Source organism: Crocuta crocuta, unplaced genomic scaffold (genome assembly GCF_008692635.1).
Source record: "Crocuta crocuta isolate KB4526 unplaced genomic scaffold, BGI_CrCroc_1.0 scaffold92, whole genome shotgun sequence".
Lineage (NCBI taxonomy): Eukaryota > Metazoa > Chordata > Mammalia > Carnivora > Hyaenidae > Crocuta > Crocuta crocuta.
In genome coordinates, this window is record NW_027528804.1 from 5,383,200 (window position 1) to 5,402,375 (window position 19,176).

The following is a 19,176-nucleotide window of genomic DNA, read 5'->3' on the forward strand; positions in this document are numbered from 1 at the left end:
CCCACCCCATTTAATCTTTATGACATCTTCTGGTGCTTTCCCTTTGCAGCCCTCATCAGAAGTTAGAATTGTAGTGAGGATTTAGCTACATGTTTACTGTTGGCCTCTAGTTAGAATGCAGTCTCCCTGAGGGCTAGGTCCTTGTTGATCTTGTCCACTCTTGTACCTGTCCCCTTGGCTACCAAGGTTCATGGCAGTGGGGGACAAATATACGTTGAATAACTAATGCTTTAAATAACTGTGTTTTGAGAGGCGCCTGGGTGACTCAGTCGGTTAAGCGTCTGAGTTCGGCTCAGATCATGATCTTATGGTTCCTGAGTTCAAGCCCCACATTGGGCTGTGTGCTGACAGCTCGGAGCCTGGTGCCTGCTTCGGATTCTGTGTCTCCCTCTCTCTCTGCCTCTCCCCTGTTCACCCTCTGTCTCTGTCTCTCCCTCTTTCTATCAAAAATAAATAAGCATTACAAGTTTTTTTAAAAATTATAAATGACTCTAATTTTAAAAAATGGATTCTTCAACTCTGTCCCTGTTGGTTCGTTTGAGGAAAAGGGTTGACAGAACGTAAATTTCTGATAAGATTTTCACACTCATTCCATAAACACTTACCAAGGGCCTGTCTCCAGGTCACGCCCTGGAAATGTCACATGAATAAGACATGATTGAAGCCCTCCAAGACCTCAGAACCAAGAGAGACAGACATGCATGTATGTGAAGAACTGCAGTTCTCTATCGAAGGGTGTAATAGAGATGTGTACACATGAGCTTTTGGGGGGAACAAGGGGAAAGAATCTAATTTGCCTGGGGCATGAGCGTTTTCACCCAGACAGGGTTATTTACGTTGGGTCTTGCAGGCGGAGGGACGGTTTGGCAGGTTAATTAGTCCGAACAGGAGGAGCCGAAGCTGGGGGCGGGGCCAGAGACAGGAAAATAAATGGCATGTTTGGACAGTACTGTGTGTTTCAGGGGGTGAGTTGTGAGTGTTTCACCCAAGAGTTTGGATTGGGTTGTTAAGGAGCCAGGCAACCTAGAGATGGTGAGAGTTGTAGATGGAATTCAGCAGTGGGCAGCGTTCACTGGAGAGGGGTTGACGCCGTGGCTAGAAAATCAAACCATTCACTGTACTTGCCAGCATTTTCCATTAAAAAAGAAAAACAGCCTTAGAGTTCATAATGTATCTTTCATAGAAACAAATTCTAGAAGTTGACAGAGGTGATTATTTTGCTGGAGATGGGTAGCTCTTTTAAAAGGTATTTTCCAGGCAAAGACTTTGTATGTTGACTTTTAGAAACACTTTAACAACATTTTAAAAAATTGTGCTCAGATAAACGTTATAGTAGAAGTGCCTGGAGAACAAACCTCGTGACTCTTAATGTGACATGTAATATTATTAATGAAATATTTTGGATTCTTCCAGATGAGTGGAATGCCTAGGCCTTCTCCCGCTATGCCATGGTTAAAGGTCTACCTCTTTACCAATACCTCCTCAAAACCAAACCAAACCTCTCTCTCTTTCAGTTCCACGACAGCCTTCGAATGACTTGTTTGAAATATTTGAAATTGAAAGAGGAGTCAGTGCAGACGATGAAGCAAAGGATGATCCAGGTAGATGCTTCTATTTTAGTAGCGTTACACTGATAGTGTATCGTTTCCTTCCATTTCATGAAAGTGGCTTTTAAATTGTAGATGATTTGGTTATGTCTGGGGAAAAAAAACATACTCTTATTTTTTTACAACCCGGTTTCCTTTGCGGTTCTATAATTGTTGAGTGAAAATAATGATATATCATCATTATCTTCTTTTAAAAAAATATTAAAGCACTTAAACTGGAGGAAATCCTGTTTGGTAAGCGACCATGTAACGAGGTCATAATTTGGCAACATTTGTGTGTTCTGTTTTTACAGCTGATCACACAGGCACAGTTGTTCTAACACAGGCTTCATGGGATCTTCCTTTGATCTCTAGTGGGGCAGTTCTGTGTGGCTAGAAGAGAACACGTGTGCAGATAGAGAACGAATTTGTTTTTATTGTCAGTCGTTGGGTTCGTGGTCTACTCATCTTTCTGGCCATTTTCTCGTAGGTGTTCTGATACACAGTTGTAATTTTGACCATGGGCTTTGTGGATGGATCAGAGAAAAAGACAGTGACTTGCACTGGGAACCGGTTAGAGATCCAGCAGGTAAAACCAGTTAATATAGATCAGTTTGATCCTCTCTGAGGACGCCAGTTCTGACCATCAAAAATGCTCTAACATGTCTCTGTGTTTACCCTTTATTCAGTAAAGAAAGATCTCATTCAGCATTTCATATTCCATTTTTTTTAAGTGAACTAAACTTGTCAGCAATAAACTAGGAATAATATTATGGGAGGACAAGTAGTTCACTAAAAGGCCAGCTAATTTCCCTCACAGAGGTTGGTAAGTAAGACATTTGGACTCATTCTAACATAATTTTCAGGCTATTTATAGTGCCCCATTCCCAAGCATGAAAGAAGTAATATCGTGGTACATCAGCCATGGTGGTAGTTCCTAGTTATTTTCTCAATTAGGTCTTTTTAAAGATTTGGCACATAACAGAAAGACACTGGAAATTTCTGTGAGGTTGTGAATATTTCTCTGGAAAAAATTTCAATCTACTTTAGATGCTGGTTAAATTAATTACATATTACTAACACTTATTCCACAAGAGAATGTTATTAGAAAGGTAGATTTAGACATAGATGCTTGGAAAATTAAGACTTTTAAATTGCATGCTCCCTGGAGTGCCTGGGTAGCTCTATGGTAGAAATATAACAGATTTTTAAAATTTGAAGTAAGCTTTTAAAATAAGCTCTAACAGGTTTTTAGATTTCTCTTAGCTATGAAATAAATTTTAGTAACCCCACCCTTCACCACCCACACATAGTTTTCTCATTTAAGGTTGACTCTGAGCAAGACATTATTACTTTTTAATGTTTGTTTATTTATTTTTGAGAGAGTGAGAGTACAAGCAGAGAGAGAATCCCAAGTAGGCTCATTGCTGTTAGCTCAGACCGCAAGATCATAACCTGAGCCGAAACCAAGAGTTGGATGCTCAACTGACTGAGCCACCCAGGTGCTCCAGAGCATGACATTATTATTAATGTCACAAATGTCTGTTAATGAGAAACTATTTATTTCATATCTACTGTAGTCCTGACTCATTTATCATCTCATAGGTTCTATTTAATCTAATCTTATTTACCCTGTGAAGCAAGTAGTATTGTCCCTGTTTTGCAAAGGAGATACTGAAGCCCAGAGGCGGTATACGTTTCCTAAGGCCACAAAGCTAACAAATGGACCTCACTCCAGGCCTCCCTGTACTTCCTGTGCTATCAGCCTCCTCTGATAGCTCGCTGTCTACGATCAGCACAGGTCAGGACCGTAGCTTTCACTGACCACTGACGTGTAGTAGTTTGCTAAGGATGAAGGAGTTTTAGCAGTTATCTGCGACAGGATGGTGAACTCTGTTCATGGCCGTAATGAGCAACTCTTTCAAGTAAGATACATGGGTGAGAGTAATCTGTGCTAAACTCAGAAGAATTCGTTATACTTCCATGTAGGCATCCTATGTAGAAAGTCTATGTAAAATACTTGATTTTTAGAATTTAAATATGTATTAGAACCAATTTAGTATTTTAACACTTCTTATTATTCGTTACATATGTTGACGTTTAAATTTGTTGTGGCCCAAATTCCACTTACCCTCTTATGGAGAGGATTGGAAATGAGAATGGTAGACAAAAAAGTTGGGAGCGGCCATTTGGCTATGATAGAGCCAACTGAAAGGAAGTGATGGCTCTTTGGGTGACTGGGTAGCTCTTGAAGATTGGTTCTGGCACCTGGAGGATGAGCTTCTGGGGTTGCTCCAGGTTGTACCAATTTGAATGAATTGGATCTTGAACTTGTATATTGAAGGCATACTAGCCAAACAGAATGACTCAAAGCCCAAGGAGAAAGTGGCAGTGTGTGCGGATAGAACCAGCTCTCAGACATTAGATCAACAGGTCATATTTCAGAAGGTGAAACGTATGGAGGGTGAGTACGTTTGGCTCACCATCCCTATGTTGGCTCATGGTCTAGAGCCATGGTCTAGAAACCAACTACACGCATGTGGGAAGGGGAGGACGTGCCTTAGTGTGAACAGATTTGAGGGGTCAGGCTCTAAACTCCAGAAAATGTTGAAAGTAAGGAACTTTTTATTGTTCCAAGGAAGGAGACAGGGAGCTAGCTCTCAATGCACTGTCTCCCCGGGGTGTTAGTACAGGAAGCTTTCATTTAGTGTATTAGGGGGAAGGGGCAGGAGGCTGGCATAGGGATTTTTGGTTCAACTATGCACACCTAGCAAGATCCACACATCATATATTCAGAAACTGGCAGAAAACTCTGCCCCTAGAAAGAAATCTGTGTTATAACGAGCTACAGGTAACCTCAGGAAAGTCAGCAGCAGGGGTGGGTGGGGGTTGGGGGTGGCTTCTCAGGTCCTCAGATCCAGTCCAGGTCAAACTGGCTTACGTAAGGCTTACTAGCAGGTAAAACACGTTCCTTCTCTGCTTTTGTCCCTTCCCCCTTCCCTTCTGTTTATAGCCAGAATACATGGGGAAGTTACTCGAATAAGAGAGGTGAAAGCCTTTCTGAGTGGAATCTGTGCCATCACTGTTAATTTCCAGAGAAAATAGGATTTTTTTTTTCCAGAATGGAAAATCAGTGAGTTCTTTCTCTTCTGAAAAGAATAGAGATAATGGTAGGTCACTCATAAGAAAATGACCTAGATGGAAAGTATCTCGATGCCTATGGGAAACAAGTGAAGAAACCAAAATGTTTAGCTTGGAGAGGAAAAAATGGAGAAAGACTGCTTTTCAAATACTTGACCAACACCACCCATCCCAGTTGTTCGGTAACCACAAGGGGATGAGAAGTCAGACCAGTAGGTAAAAGCTACAGGGAGACCAGTTTGGGCTCACTCTCAGAACTTTGTGATCGTCCGAGCCATCTAAAAAGAACAGGGTGACGTGGAAATAGGGAGGTCTCCCCTGGTGGAAATAGGGAGGTTTCCCCTGGTGGGGGTGTTTGGGTGAAATGTAGCAAGAGCTGGTTTTGAGCATTGGCTAAGAGTTGGATTAGAAAACCTCCTACATGGCCTCCCAGAGCCTCTGACTCAGATTGCAAAGCCCCCAGGTCACCCCAAAGTGATTACTGAGCAGCAGGGCTCTGGCTGGGAAGTGGATGGGAAGACCAAAGGGTGGCAGCGTGGAAGAAAGGATAGCACTACATGACATGTGTCCCGGTGCAAGTGCAGACAAGCTTTTTAGAACACGTTGGGGAATTCTCACCAGAAACTGATGGAAATACTAACGCTTAGTTTGAAAAATGCCTATTCTTCTTCTAGGAAGTTCAGGGGTGTGAGTATGTATGTATCACATGCTAAGACTAGAGAAGACTATAACCAATTTACTAAATGATTCCTGTGTATTTTCTAATTACCAAGCTAATTGTTTACTTGCTTCTGTCTAGATTATGCCATTTGTAAAGGAATATGTTTGGATTTCCACAGTTATGACTGATCTTAATGTGCATTTCTTATGCAAGATCCAGATTTGCAGATACTCTCATATACTAATATCTCTAAGAAAACCCTCAAACACACTTACAACTTTGAGAAACAGCTGCAGAGTAAATTCATTTGCTAGCTGTTCTTCCTGGTGCTCATTAGGTTTTATTTATCGCAGTCAGTCTTAATTGTGAGATAGTGAAATTAACACATGCCTCTAAGGGACAGAAGATTGTGCTGCTGACAGATGTGATGTGCTGTAGGCATGTGGCTGTGGCCTTGAAGACACCTCATCCTGTAAATGTCAAGGCTGGACCCCGGAGTGGGGATGGGAGCTTTTCCTGAAACCCTGATCTCTGGCGACCAGGGTTAAAGGAAGCTGACTCAGTGCTCTGCTACTGATACCTACAAGGTATTCACTTAAGTATATAGCAAGCAAGCCAGCATGTACCTGCAAGTACATCTATTTGCAGCATTAAACATTATTTTGAAATACACATAAATGGAAAAACAAATCAACAGTGAAAAAAGAAGCCTTTGTCCCCCTAGCCCTGGCTCAGTTACCTTCCCCAGATGCAACTAGTTTCTTGGTTATTTTTCCAGAGAGATATTTTTCTACATAACAGCATCTTCTTTTGTGTCTTGTTTTTGTGATTTGAAGACACTGTCCTTTAGTTTTTTAATGTCTTATTTTTGAGAGAGCAAGCAGAGGAGGGGCAAAGAGAGAGACAGAGGATCCAAAGGAGAGGTCTGTGCTGATAGCAGAGAGTCCGATGGGAGGCTTGAACTCAACAGACTGAGTTTATGACCTGAGCCAAAGTCCAACACTTAACTAACTGAGCCACCCAGGTGCCCCAGAAGGTATGATCTTTGAACCCCCCAAGGCTTGGGCTGAAACCCAGTGCCACTACTCACTAGCTTTGACTTGGAGCAGGTTATTTAAATGGAGATAATTATATCTATTAAACATATGTAAAATATTTAAAGCAGTGCCTGGCCCACAGTTACCAATAAAATTGTATTAGCTATGGTTGTTGAAGATTGTCCTGTAAACAGAACACCTTTATTCTTATTTATGGCTGCCACACCATTCCTTCTTAGATGTACCACACTGTATTGAACCAGTCATCCACTGAGGCACATTTCATCAGAACTGTGCCCCAGTGAATAGCCTTGTACTAGACTGTACATGTATCATTTCATATACGCTTGAATATATCTGTAGGATAAATTCGTAGATTGGAATGGCTAGGTCACAGGGAATTCACATTTTGAATTTTGGTAAGTTTTCGAAATTGCCCTTCATAAGAGTTGTAGCAATTTATGCTCCCACCAGTAATATTTAAGACCCATTCCAAAAGATCTTTTCCAACNAGAGATGGAGGGAAAGAGAATTCTAAGCAGGCTCCCACTCTGTCACTATGAAGCCCGACGGGGCTCTCAATCCCACAAACTGGGATCACAACCTGAGCCAGAAATCAAGAGTGGGCCGCTTAACTGACTGAGCTACCTGGGCGCCCCTAAACTATTATTGTATCCTTGCCAAACTTAATGTGAAAAGGCCTCTCCTTTTAATTTTGACTTTCTCTTATATGAAAAGATGGTCAACTTTTCACAATATTTAAGTAATTTCTTCTACGATGCCCTTTATTTTGTGTGTCGTTTGTAAAGCTCTTTATATAAAAAAGGAACTTAGTTCTTTTCAGGTTTGTTTTTTTTTTTTTTTTTTTTTTTTTTTTCTCTTTTTCATNGTGGTTTTTTTTTTTTTTTTTTTTTTTTTTTTTTGGCTCATCTTACTGTTTTCTGCTAGGATGAGCATGGATGTAAGTGATGAATCATTAAGCTCTGCTCCTGAAACTAATACTGTATGTGAACTAACTAGAATTTAAATAAAAACCTGAAATTATAAAAAAATTCTTAAATTTGAAACTTAAATGCTCTTCGCTAAGAAATTGGCTAAATTATTAATGATATGCTTAGAGCTATGAAAAATGTCTATTTGTTGACATAGAAAATGGCTTATACATTTCATGAAAAAAAGTTACTACACTGGAAAAAATGTTCATATTCATGTGCATTAGTGTTCACATATTTCCATAGGAGAATGTTCAAAGTTAAAATATTAGTAATTATCTCTGGCTTTTAGGATCATGGCTTATTTAAATTTTCTCTCTGCTTTTGTACTATTTTTCCTACAGTACACATTACTGTATTACTTCTGTGTAAAAAAACAAAAAATTAAGGTCTTTGTATTTGAGAGATAAATCCCAGCAAACTGTAATGATCTTAGTTTTCAAGCTGGGCTGGTTTCTCAATGAGGCCATGACTTCTAAGTAAAACACCCCCTCATTTTTTTTTTTTTTTGGCCGCACTTAATAGTTACGGTAATGGACATCATGTTGCTGTCTTTGTAAAGGTAAGTTGTAAAGGCACAAACCAGTAGAGTTACAAATAAGTACATTCAAATTTTATCATCTAACTTTTCCGGCAAGTTTTGCAGCATTTATTATTTCTCAAAAAAGAAAAAACCTTAGATACTGTGACCCTTTAAACTGAAACCATGAAGATGTTTAATATAGTTTTCTATTTAAGCCAGTATTTTGGAATCAGAAGATTTTTATCTAATAGGTAACTTGTTTTGGAATACTAGATCCATTTTTCCCTTAGCTACCACTGCACCCTTGTAACATTTCCTTTTATTAAAAAGGGAAAGAATCCTTTAATGTAAAACAAAAACCTCTTTCCCCCAGAGCAGCTCTATAGAGGAAGAGCAATGGTGGCCTCGCTCACCATGATTTACACTATAGTTTTAGATACCTGTACAAAAGGACTGCCTTGACTCTCACCAGGATGCCGTGGTTTGTGAGGTGGTTTGCCTGCGGCGTCTGGCATAGTGATATTAGCGAACATTCCACAGGGTCTTAAGGTAATCCTTGTTTTCTTAAAACTTTCAGGTTAACTGTAATAACCTTATATCTTAGTCTTAACCCAAATACCTGTGATGATTCAAAGCTGACTTATGGGGAGACATTTAACCCCCATCTAAATGTTTTGGCCCCAAATTTTGTTTGGATTAATTTGGCAGGGCACAAGGATGGGCAGAGAAGAAATCTGTGCGTTTGGTGAGTCAAGTACATGCCTCAAGGACCTATTTCCCTACAGGTTTTTCCTGTATTCTTGGAACATCATTTATTTAACAAATGACATCAAAGCCCTACCATGTGCCAGGAATTTAAAATGGGGTAGTTTGGGGGAAAGATCGGTTCTGACAGCAACGACTTCACGGTAAACCACTGATTCCAGTCTGAGAGCAGCAAGTGCTCCATAGGGAGGGGATCAGGTAGTTCTGACCTCACACCGTTGCCCTGCCCCTCGCTGGCTGGATGACACCTCGGGTGCCTTCACCTCTCCAAACCTTAGTTTCTGCAGCTGTATGACAAACCAAACTCGTGCTCCCTTCAGAGACCAGTTAGCAGGGCTGAAGGTGTTCCCATTAAAGAGCCTGGCACAGGCAAAGTATACGACAATCGCCTATTTGGTCCTTTGAATGCTCTTAGTAGAACTTAGTAAGAACTAAGGAACTTAGTAGACATGTCCCTTGAAGAATACGACATCCCCCAAATAATCGTATCTTACACAGATTAAGCATAACAAAGAAAGGATGGTTATCTTTTAACTGAGAAATAAGTAGCATCTCTACCAAAACAAGTACATGTGGTCAACATTCCAGCCACGTATTTCTTACGGATAAATCGGTGCTGAAACGCAAGGTGCCTCTTCAGTTGGCTGTAATAAAACAGCCGGGTGGGTGGGGGTCATTTGTACATGGACTGAGTTTCCAAATACTACTTGCAACTTCCCCTCTCTTGGGAAGCAATATACCCCACTTCACTGTTCCTTAAACTTCCCCCACCCCATTGCGGTTACTCTAACAATAGGGCGAAGCAAACTCTATGGCCCTAGGGATCTGAGGATATCATCAAAGTACTTGTCCAAAGTGAAAGTTTTTATTAATATTGTGTGTACATATATATGTAATATATTAGTTAATATTAATTATATATAATGATACAGATTTGCTTTGAGATAAACATGTCTTAAACTACTTACCTGCAAATAAAATTGATGCTCCAGCAAGATGTAGAGGTTTACAGAACACCTCTGCATCTTCATGGGGTTAGGTGTACTCCCATGTGAGAAAAATAGCAAAACTGACCTTTACAAAGAACCCTTCTTGCTTTAGAGATTAAAAAAAAAAAAAAAGTGGAGAGAAGAGAGTAAACAGATCTAGTGTCCCTTCAGACCACCATCTGCTCTACTGCCTGGAGGTTAATTATCCACATAGGAAATTCTCTTTGGCAATTTAGAGTCAACCAGCCAGCCAGCTTGACAATGGAGTCAGACATTGGTGAAGATCAAGAGATGGTGAGCTCGTGTCTACCTGTGTATGTCTGCTCATCCTCAACAGAAAATATTCATAGTGTCAGGATTACTAATCACTGTGTCCTTGCCATAATTTGTACTCTCCATGAGCCAAGTATTTTCTGTAAACACAAGCCACAGAATTTAGTCTGATCTTCTCCCCTCTGCAAAATGTGGAATTCTGTACAAGTGACTACCCCAGCTTGCAGTTTCTGCAAAGTAAAGCTTATGTGAGTTTCGCCCTCCATGCTGTCTGTGCGAGAAAGGAATGTCGGCACATACACACAAAAGCCCTGCTTTTCCCATTCCAGGTGGACAATATCTGACAGTCTCGGGAGCCAAAGGCCCAGGGGGAAAAGCCGCTCGCTTGGTGCTACCTCTCGGTCACCTCATGCATTCAGGGGACCTGTGCCTGTCGTTCAGGCACAAGGTGACTGGGCTGCACTCCGGCGCACTCCAGGTGTTTGTGAGAAAACACGGTGCCCACGGAGCAGCCCTGTGGGGAAGAAATGGTGGCCATGGCTGGAGGCACACACAGATCACCTTGCGAGGGGCTGACGTCAAGAGCGTAAGTAGAACCTACAAGGAGGCAGAGCCTGGGAAGTTTTCCTTTCATAGGAGAACAGTAGGATCTGAATCTGAAAAAGCCATGTTTCCTTCATTAATTCAGGCACAAAGGTTTGTGTTTTTCTGGATATGAGAGCTCTGTTCCTTCACTGCCTCTTCCTGTAATCCCTTTTTACTGCTTCTTACGTTCTTCATTGCAACCTCTGACTACAGCCACTCTCCCCCCCCAACCTTGGTGAAAATCCCCTATTTTTAATGAAGAAAACTCAGGAATTGAAAAAGAAGAAAAAATGTTAACAGCAACTTGAAAGAGCAGAGGTGGTGAGCTTAACTGTTGCTGCTTTTCCTTTTTCTTCAACTCCTTTACTTTTCAGAGTTACCCTAAAGTGTTTCTTTTTTCTTTTTTGAAGTATTTCTCTGAAGTCTAATTTTTTTCCTTTGCCTCAGAGATCATAGTTAAACAGCCTTGGGTGGAAACCCAGAACAATATGCTTGGGAGGTCCTATTCAGGACAGGATGTGGGAAAAGCTTTGACTCAATACGTAAATTTTATCTTAAGTAATCAAGTCATAGGTAGCAATAAGACGATCTATAGCATTCCACCAAAATAATGTATTTGGAAGAGAATCTTTATGCTTCTATTCACAAAACTTGCTATTAGGAGATTATGCATAGATGACCATAGGCATAGTTTCTAGAAACTATGTTAAAAGGAACAGACTCCATGTATACAGCTTTTATCAGTCTTCGATTTCTTTAACTCTTGTAAAAAAAAAAAAGCGTAACGTTGTTTGGAGAAACAAAGTCGTTTTAAAAATCATAGCATCGGAAGGTTTCTGTTTTTAAAAAACCAAGGATGATCTATAGAAGATGAGATACAAGAAAGTTTTTGTCCTTTACGGAAGTAAAACAACACTGTGATTGGAATGTGGTGTTTGGTCCGAATCTGTTTTAGGCAACAAAGTCGGCCTAACCCAAGGAGGAAACCGCAAATGTCCAGGATAGGCAGCCTGATTATGGTCGTTCAGGCAGAGTTTGGGCTCTTATTTCTACATCTTTATATCTGTCTCATTTGTTACTTCTGACCTTCGTAATCTTTCACAAAATGTCCATTTCGTAAACATTCCTGAACAGAAGTAGTCTGTCCTTCAAAATGGCTTTTTAAAGCGTAGCATGTGGTCTGATGAACACTCTACTGAGGATTTCAGTTTCTGCCGAAAGGCAAGCCTCAGGCGACCCTGGCTATGTTCTAGTCTTTCCTTCTGTCGAGAAAGTTTGCTGTTCGGTTTTGGGGAACGTTTGCCTTTCATTTTGTGAAGCGAGGGCATTGGGAAGTGGCAGAGGAGAGGCTTGACTGGTGTGCATTCTCTCCCTAGGTCGTCTTCAGAGGTGAAAAAAGGCGTGGCCACACTGGGGAGATTGGATTGGATGATGTGAGCCTGAGAAAAGGCCACTGCTCTGAAGAACGCGAGCAACTCCCGAACTAGCACTGAACTCTCCCTGTTGCTCTTTTCTTTTTCCAATCTTCACCTCCTGTCCTCTCCTCCCTCTTATCAGGCCTAGGAGAAGAATAGGTCAGTGGGTCAAGAGAAGGTCTGGTGGGTGACCCACACCTTGCTGGCCTGCTTTTGTGCAATTCCAATCAACAGTGCACCCTCCTTGGGATATAGGGGGGCATCTGTAGACACATCCACGCCAGCTTTCGGTGTTACCTTCCATCCTGTGTGTCTTTCAGGAAGGCCCCCGGCATGTGACCTGTGCCATCCTTCCTCCTGGTCACAAGGTGTTCCTAGTTGCAAACCATGGGAGAAGATTGCAAAAGAAATCTGTGGAAATGGCCATTCTGTTATGTGTTCAGTGTTGTACCACGAGTAGTATTGACTTCCCCTAAGATAATGTTGTTGTACAATGTGCCTGTGAAATTGGTTTCTCCCCTTCACATGTTAGCTCTGGCCTGACCTGAACTCTGGCTTTTACTGCCATTCACTTTATAAAAGAAGGGTGTGTAACGTATCAAGATGCATTTATTCTCGTTATCTGTATTTTTCTCTTGAAGACATTACGTAGAGTGGGCACGTCCCTCGTTAGTAGTATTGTGTTTTGTGTAAATGTGCTATTGATATTAAGTAGTTACGTGTTCCTAATATATACAGACTCTAGTTGCAAGGGAAAAGGCAGCTTGTGAGCTCTTGAATTAAAAAATACCCGGTGAAATGTCATCCAGTTCCCAGACCTTATTTTGGCAGCGAGAGAAAATGGGAAGAGATGTCACGTGTGGTAGTGGAGGGATGAGTTTTTTGACGGCCATGAGTTTGATCACTATATGGGATAGCGAACCATTCATGTGGACAAGAAGCTGATGTTTGTGTAGAAGACTCTCAGTGTTCCAGGGTATACTTTAAAACCAGCAGTTTTTACCATAATAACATGGCTCTCTTTGGTAATCTGTAAAACATGTTGTAAAAGTTCTGGTTGTTTCAGAGAAAAGATCCTGCTTCTGGAAGAGTGAGGGGGAGAGCTCTGTTGGGACAGGGTTTCATACAGATTTTAAAATCCATACACACACAGGCAGGTCTAACTCCTAACGCCTGTGCCGTCTTTTCAGAACGGGACAGGGCGCAGGTCCTGTGCCCGGATGCGCTGATGTGTCGAAACGGGGCTCCCACGCACATTAGAGCAGGAAGACCTGGGACCCCACCCCCCACCCCCCCACCCGNGCTTTTAAGAGGCAATGAACTCCTGAGGCTTTTCCTTCATTCCTGATTAAGTAATCAAAATATTCTCTGCTGTTTTTGCCAGGAATCACAAAGATGATTAAAGGGTTGGAAAAAAAGATCTATGATGAAAAATTAAAGGAACTGGGAATATCCAGTGTGGAGAAGAGAAGACTGAGGGGCAAATCACTGCTGGTTTTCAAGTGTACGGATGGCTGGGGCAGAGAGGACGGTGGCCAGCTGTCCTCCACGTGCGCTAAGAATAGGACAAGAGGAAACAGGCCCAGACTGGAGTGTGAGGGGACCTTTCCTGGCAGGGGCAACTGTTAAATTAGAATCCTTTGTTTAAAAAAAAAAAAAAAAAAAAGAAAGAAAGAAAGTGAATCTCTCTCCTCTCTTCTCTCTCTCCCCCTCCATCTCTTCTCTCTCTCCCCCTCCATCTCTTCTCTCTCTCTGCCTCCATCTCTTCTCTCTCTCCGCCTCCATCTCTTCTCTCTCTCCACCTCCATCTCTTCTCTCTCTCCCCCTCCATCTCTTCTCTCTCTCCCCCTCCATCTCTTCTCTCTCTCTGCCTCCATCTCTTCTCTTTTTTTCTTTCTCTCCTTTTCTCTCTCCCTTTCTCTTTCTCCCTCACCCTCTTTGAAGTTTTTTAAAAAGTAGATAAAAATGTGTTTATTTAAGATGGTTAAAGATGTTCTTACATTAAGATAAAGTGACAGATTTATAGAATCTTCCAAAAGATGTCTTGATTCTATTCCTAGGTAACAAAAATCTTCAGAACAGAGTCATTTGGACGAGGCCAGGATCTAATTTAGGTATTTACCTCTTAGCCTCCTAATGGAGGAGAATCAAAAGGGGAAAAGCCCACCAAATGTGGAGCTCGCTGAAAGATCTCTCCCTTTAAGGCAAACCTAATGGGATTATAACAGTGGGGGAAAAAACCCATATTCTTAAAAGAGTATGACGGACAGATACTTTACCACCTCCATAGTGTCCTAACGGGGTAGGGTTCTTTTCTTTTTTTGGTAAAAGTATAACCCTTTTAGTTGCTCAATGGATGATATTTCAGGTTTTGAAAGAGACCATAACAAGGAACAGAGGTTAGAGAGTTTTTTGTGTGGTGCATTCTCTGTGCAACATGTGTGACAAGTTGGCCACTGATAAAGAGTGCTGTGCTCAACACCTGTCAGCATCCTTGCTTCCCCCAGCCGCTATGATGGCTTCATTGGTCAACGGGAATCTCCCAAGTTCCACAAAATGTACCTGTGTTTAAAAAAAAAATTACCAACAGAATATCTCTAGTCCTTTCACTTGGTGGAGGCAGGATGGGAGCAGGGACGTAAATCAGTGAGCCTTTGACTAGGGGCCAGATGGTGTGGCTTTAGATCCATTTTTAATGATTCATTTCCTTTGTGGTCGTATAACTGCACAGCCGAAGAGGAAAGGGGGAAATCGTTGAAAATGTCACTTTTAGGTGCCAATATTACATTGCACTAAACTGACAGAAGTTATCCAAAGTACTGTATAACATCTTGTTTATTATTTAATGTTTTCTAAAGTGAAAAATGTTAGTGGTTTTCCAAACAGCCAAATAAAAATGATTCTTTGTAAATAAAAGCACTCTTAATGACACCTATCGCCTGTCATGGTTTTGTTTTGTTTTTAGTTGGGAGAATATAGGAGGAGCGGGAGGTCTCACGAATGCCATCTGTCGTAGAGCCCCTTCTACTGCTGGAAGAGAGGGAACAAAGATGTTGCCCCTGTTGGGATGCTTTCTAGGCTGTGAATGGGAGACCCTCTTCACCAGCATGCTCGGGGCATGTCAGACCTTAGCATATTGCTTTCGTTACGTGTTCTTGTAGCTCACTTCATCATAACATTAGCCTCACGTCCTTTTTATAAGAAGGCAGGATAAACTATGTATAAATATATAGGAATTACAAGTGTAAAGCCTTTTATTTTCCTACTAGTGTTGGTTTTGTTGATTTGTGGTAGTTGACTCATGTTCCAATAACCTTTCCTGATGGAGAAAACAACTATAAGGAAACAAAACTAATGAAATAATCAGGATTAAAAGTCTTCCTGGCAAGGTAATGAAAGGAACCCCCACCCTGGCACTGCGGAGTGCAGGGAGGTTAGTCCTGGGGGACCCTGAACAAATCCCCTGTTGCAGGGCACGGAGGAAAAGCTGGGGTTTAAAAGAACCGCTAGCAGGGGCACCTGGGTGGCTCAGTCAGGTAAAGCGTCTGGCTCTTGATTTCAGCTCAGGTCATGATCTCATAGTTTGTGATATCCAGCCCCAGCTCAGACTCTGCACTGACCACACAGAGCCTGCTTGGAATTCTCAGGCTCCCTCTCTCTGCCCCTCCCCTGTTCGTGTTGGTGTTGGTGTTCTCCCTCTCTCTCTCTCTCTCTCTCTCTCTCTCTCTCTCTCCCTCTCTCAAAAATAAATAAACTTTAAAAAGCAAAACAAAAAAGAGCAACTAGTATACAAAAGATCCAGCCCTAGAGGAGGATGTGGAGAAAGGGGAACCCTCTTATACTGTTGGTGGGAATGCAAACTGGTGCAGCCACTCTGGAAAACAGTATGGAGGATCCCCAGAAAGTTAAAAATAGAACTACCCAATGACCCAGCAATTGCACTACTAGGTATTTACCCAAAGGATACAAAAATACTAATTTGGAGGGATACATGCACCCCAATGTTTATAGCAGCATTGTCAACAATAGCCAAATTATGGAAAGAGCCAGTGTTTATAGACTGGATGAAGAAGATATGGTATGTATATACAATGGAATATTATTCAGCCATGAAAAAAAATGAACTCTTGCCACTTACAATGACATGGATGGAGCTAGAGCATCTTTTTTTTTTTAAATTTTTTTAATGTTTTATTTATTTCTAGGAGAGAGAGAGACAGCGTGAGCAGGGGAGGGTCAGAGAGAGAGGGAGTCATAGACTCTGAAACAGGCTCCAGGCTCTGAGCTGGCAGTCAGCACAGAGCCCGACTCAGGGCTCGAACCCACGAACCGCGAGATCATGACCTAAGCGAAAGTCGGACGCTTAACCACTAAGCCACCCAGGCGCCCCGGAGCTAGAGCATCTTATGCTAAGTGAAATAAATCAGAGAAAGACAAATACCATATGGTTTTACTCACAGGTGGAATTTAAGAAACAAAACAAATGATCATGGGGGAAAAAAAAGAGGCCAATCAAGAAACAGACAATCAACTATAGAGAACAAACTGATAAGTTACCAGAGTGGAGGTGGGTGGGGGGATGGATGAAATAGGTGATGGGGATTAGGAGGGCACTTGTGATGAGCACTGGGTGATGTATGGAAGCATTGAATCACTAAATTGTATACCCAAAACTAATATTACACTGTATGTTAACTAGAATTTAAATAAAAAATAAAAGATCCAGCCTTAGTTGCCGAATGGTGGAAGAGATGCTGAAAGAAATGCTGAAAGTCTCCCCAGGTCAGAGGGGCAGGTGGGCGTGTAGCTGACGTTCCCCATTCACACTGATAGGATGGATGAAAGCAGCCCAGGTGCCCAGGCCAGCTTATGACCTCGGGAGCCCCGGGGCCCCAGCCCACACCACCGCCACCAGTGCCCCCAAGGCAGCCCCAGCACAGCACACAGCAGGACACCCCCGGTCAGCATTCACTGCAGCCCTAGCTGTGTCACCCAAGTAACAGGCAAAATGCACCCCAGAAGACCCTGGGCCCATACCACATGGCCCCCAGACAACTTGCTGGGATGCCCCATGCCGGAGCACCCCAGGACCCTACAGCCCACACCTCCCTGCCCAGCCAGGGAGCTCGCCCTGCAGAAAGCCGCAGACACACTGGCTCACACCCACTTCAGCTTCAGCTGTCCTGCCAGGGCGCCCGCTGTGTGGAGAGCCCTGGGACGTCGCCCAGCCCATGCCCACTTCATCTCTGGCCATCCCACCAGGGCGGCTCCAGCACAAAGTGCCCCGGGACCCCTGGCCCATGGCAGCCACAGTCCCAGCCACAGCCACACCTGCCGAGCACACACAGTCTACACAGGGGATGACCATACACAAATCATTACTTCAAGTTTAGAAGCAGGTGTTCTGCCTAACTTCTGGAAACACAGAAAGTCAGGCAGAATGTAGAAATAGAAAAATATGCTCCAAAGGAAAGGAAAAAACAAGACACCCCTGCCATACACACACACACACACACACACACACACACACACACACACACACACACACACACCCCTCATGCTCTCACTCTCTCTCAAAAATAAACATTTAAAAAATTTAAAAGTGCAGAGCCCATTTGGTATTCTCTCTCTTCTCCCTCTGTCTCTCTCCCACTTGCACAGTCTCTCTCTCACACTCAAAATAAATAAACTTTTAAAAAAAGAAGGGGGCACCTGGGTGGCTCAGTCGGTTAAGTGTGCGACTTCCGCTCAGGTCATGATCTCGCAGTTCGTGGGTTGGAGCCCCACTTCGGGTTCTGTGCTGGCAGCTCAGCGCCTGGAGCCTGTTTTAGATTTTGTGTCTCCCTTCCTCTCTGCCCCTCCCCCACTCATGCTCTGTCTCTCACTGTCTCGAAAATAAATAAAAACTATAAAAAGGAAAAAAAAGGGAGGGGGAAAGGAAGGCAGAGACAAATACTGTGATTTCACTTATATGTGTACTATAGAAAACAAGTGACTAAACAAACAAAAAGCAGAATCAGACTCATAAACACAGAGAAGTGATGGTGCCAGAGGAGAGGTAGGGATGGGCAAAGTGGGTGAAGCGGAGGGGAGATCCAGACTCCCAACCATGGAATGAATAAGTCATGGGGATAAAAGTTACAGAATATGGAATATAGTCACTGGTATCCTAATAGGGTTGTACGGTGACGAATGGTAGGAATACTTGTAATGAGCATAGCGTAGGGTACAGAATTGTCAAATCATTGCTGTACACCTGAAACTAATGTAACATTGTGTTTCAACTATACTTCTATTTTAAAAAGTCAGCAAAAAATTTCATTCTGCAGAATTATAAAAATATGCTCAATGGCTTCTTTCTTTCTAATACTCAGAGAAGTCTTATCAGCCGAGAAACTCAAAGTTTGGATAAGTACATACTTTAAGCAAAAAGTAAAGAAAAACTACAGTTTTCTTATCTCAGAGATATTTCCTTATTTCAGAGATCCTTCCTAATCATCCCTAGGAGATCCAAAAAAAAAAAAACTCAGGTTTTCTGAGTAGGTTAATTAAGAAGATAAATCTCAGGGCACCTGGGTGGCTCAGTCAGTTAAGCATCTGACTTTGGCTCAGGTCATGATCTCACACTTCGGGAGTTTGAGCCCCATGTCCGGCTCTGTGCTGACAGCTCAGAGTCTGGATCCTGCTTTGGATTCTGTGTCTCCCTCTCTCTCTTCCCCTTCTCTACTCATGCTCTATTTCTCTCTGTCTCAATAAGAAATAAACATTAAAAAAAAAAAAGATAAACCTCTTCCAAAACCTATTTGAGGTGAGGGATTGGAGAAAGCAGGTAAGTATGAGATTCCAGGGTCCACTTCACTGATTTACCAGACAGATTTTATAGCACTTAACTCTGTATGTGACTCTGGTGTACAGTAGCAAGCAGATTTCTCCTTATGGGTTTGTACTCTGGAGAGGAAGACGGACATTTATCAAGTCATATAAAATAAATGAAAAACTACTATTCTCAAAAGTAGTGTATGGGACCTTGAAGGATCTGAAAGCATGGTGGGTCCCAGGACTTTTGGCCACCACTTTTTAAACCCCGATGTGCATGGGAATCACCTAAGGATCTTGTTGAAATGCAGCTTCTGATTCAATGTATCTGGAGTGGTACTTGAGATTCTGTACTTCTAACCAGCTCAAAAGGTGATGTCTACTAAGTTCTGG

General features: G+C 42.2%; 1 protein-coding gene across 6 annotated transcripts in view; it reads left to right on the forward strand.

The window, feature by feature from the left end:
- NPNT (nephronectin) overlaps window positions 1–14,898 on the forward strand; it is an 83,318-nt gene extending 68,420 nt beyond the window's left edge. For 4 of the 6 annotated variants that reach the window (XM_077755775.1, XM_077755777.1, XM_077755778.1 and 1 more), the window contains 4 exons: window positions 1,515–1,601; window positions 2,077–2,175; window positions 10,297–10,553; window positions 11,929–12,771. In XM_077755775.1, coding sequence (XP_077611901.1) covers window positions 1,515–1,601; window positions 2,077–2,175; window positions 10,297–10,553; window positions 11,929–12,039 — 554 coding nt within the window. In that variant the 3' untranslated portion in view covers window positions 12,040–12,771. Of the gene's footprint in view, window positions 1–1,514; window positions 1,602–2,076; window positions 2,176–10,296; window positions 10,554–11,928; window positions 12,772–13,351 lie in introns of those variants that run through there. The other 2 variants (XM_077755781.1, XM_077755779.1) reach the window with 2 other exon arrangements.
- Window positions 14,899–19,176: the final 4,278 nt, after the last annotated feature.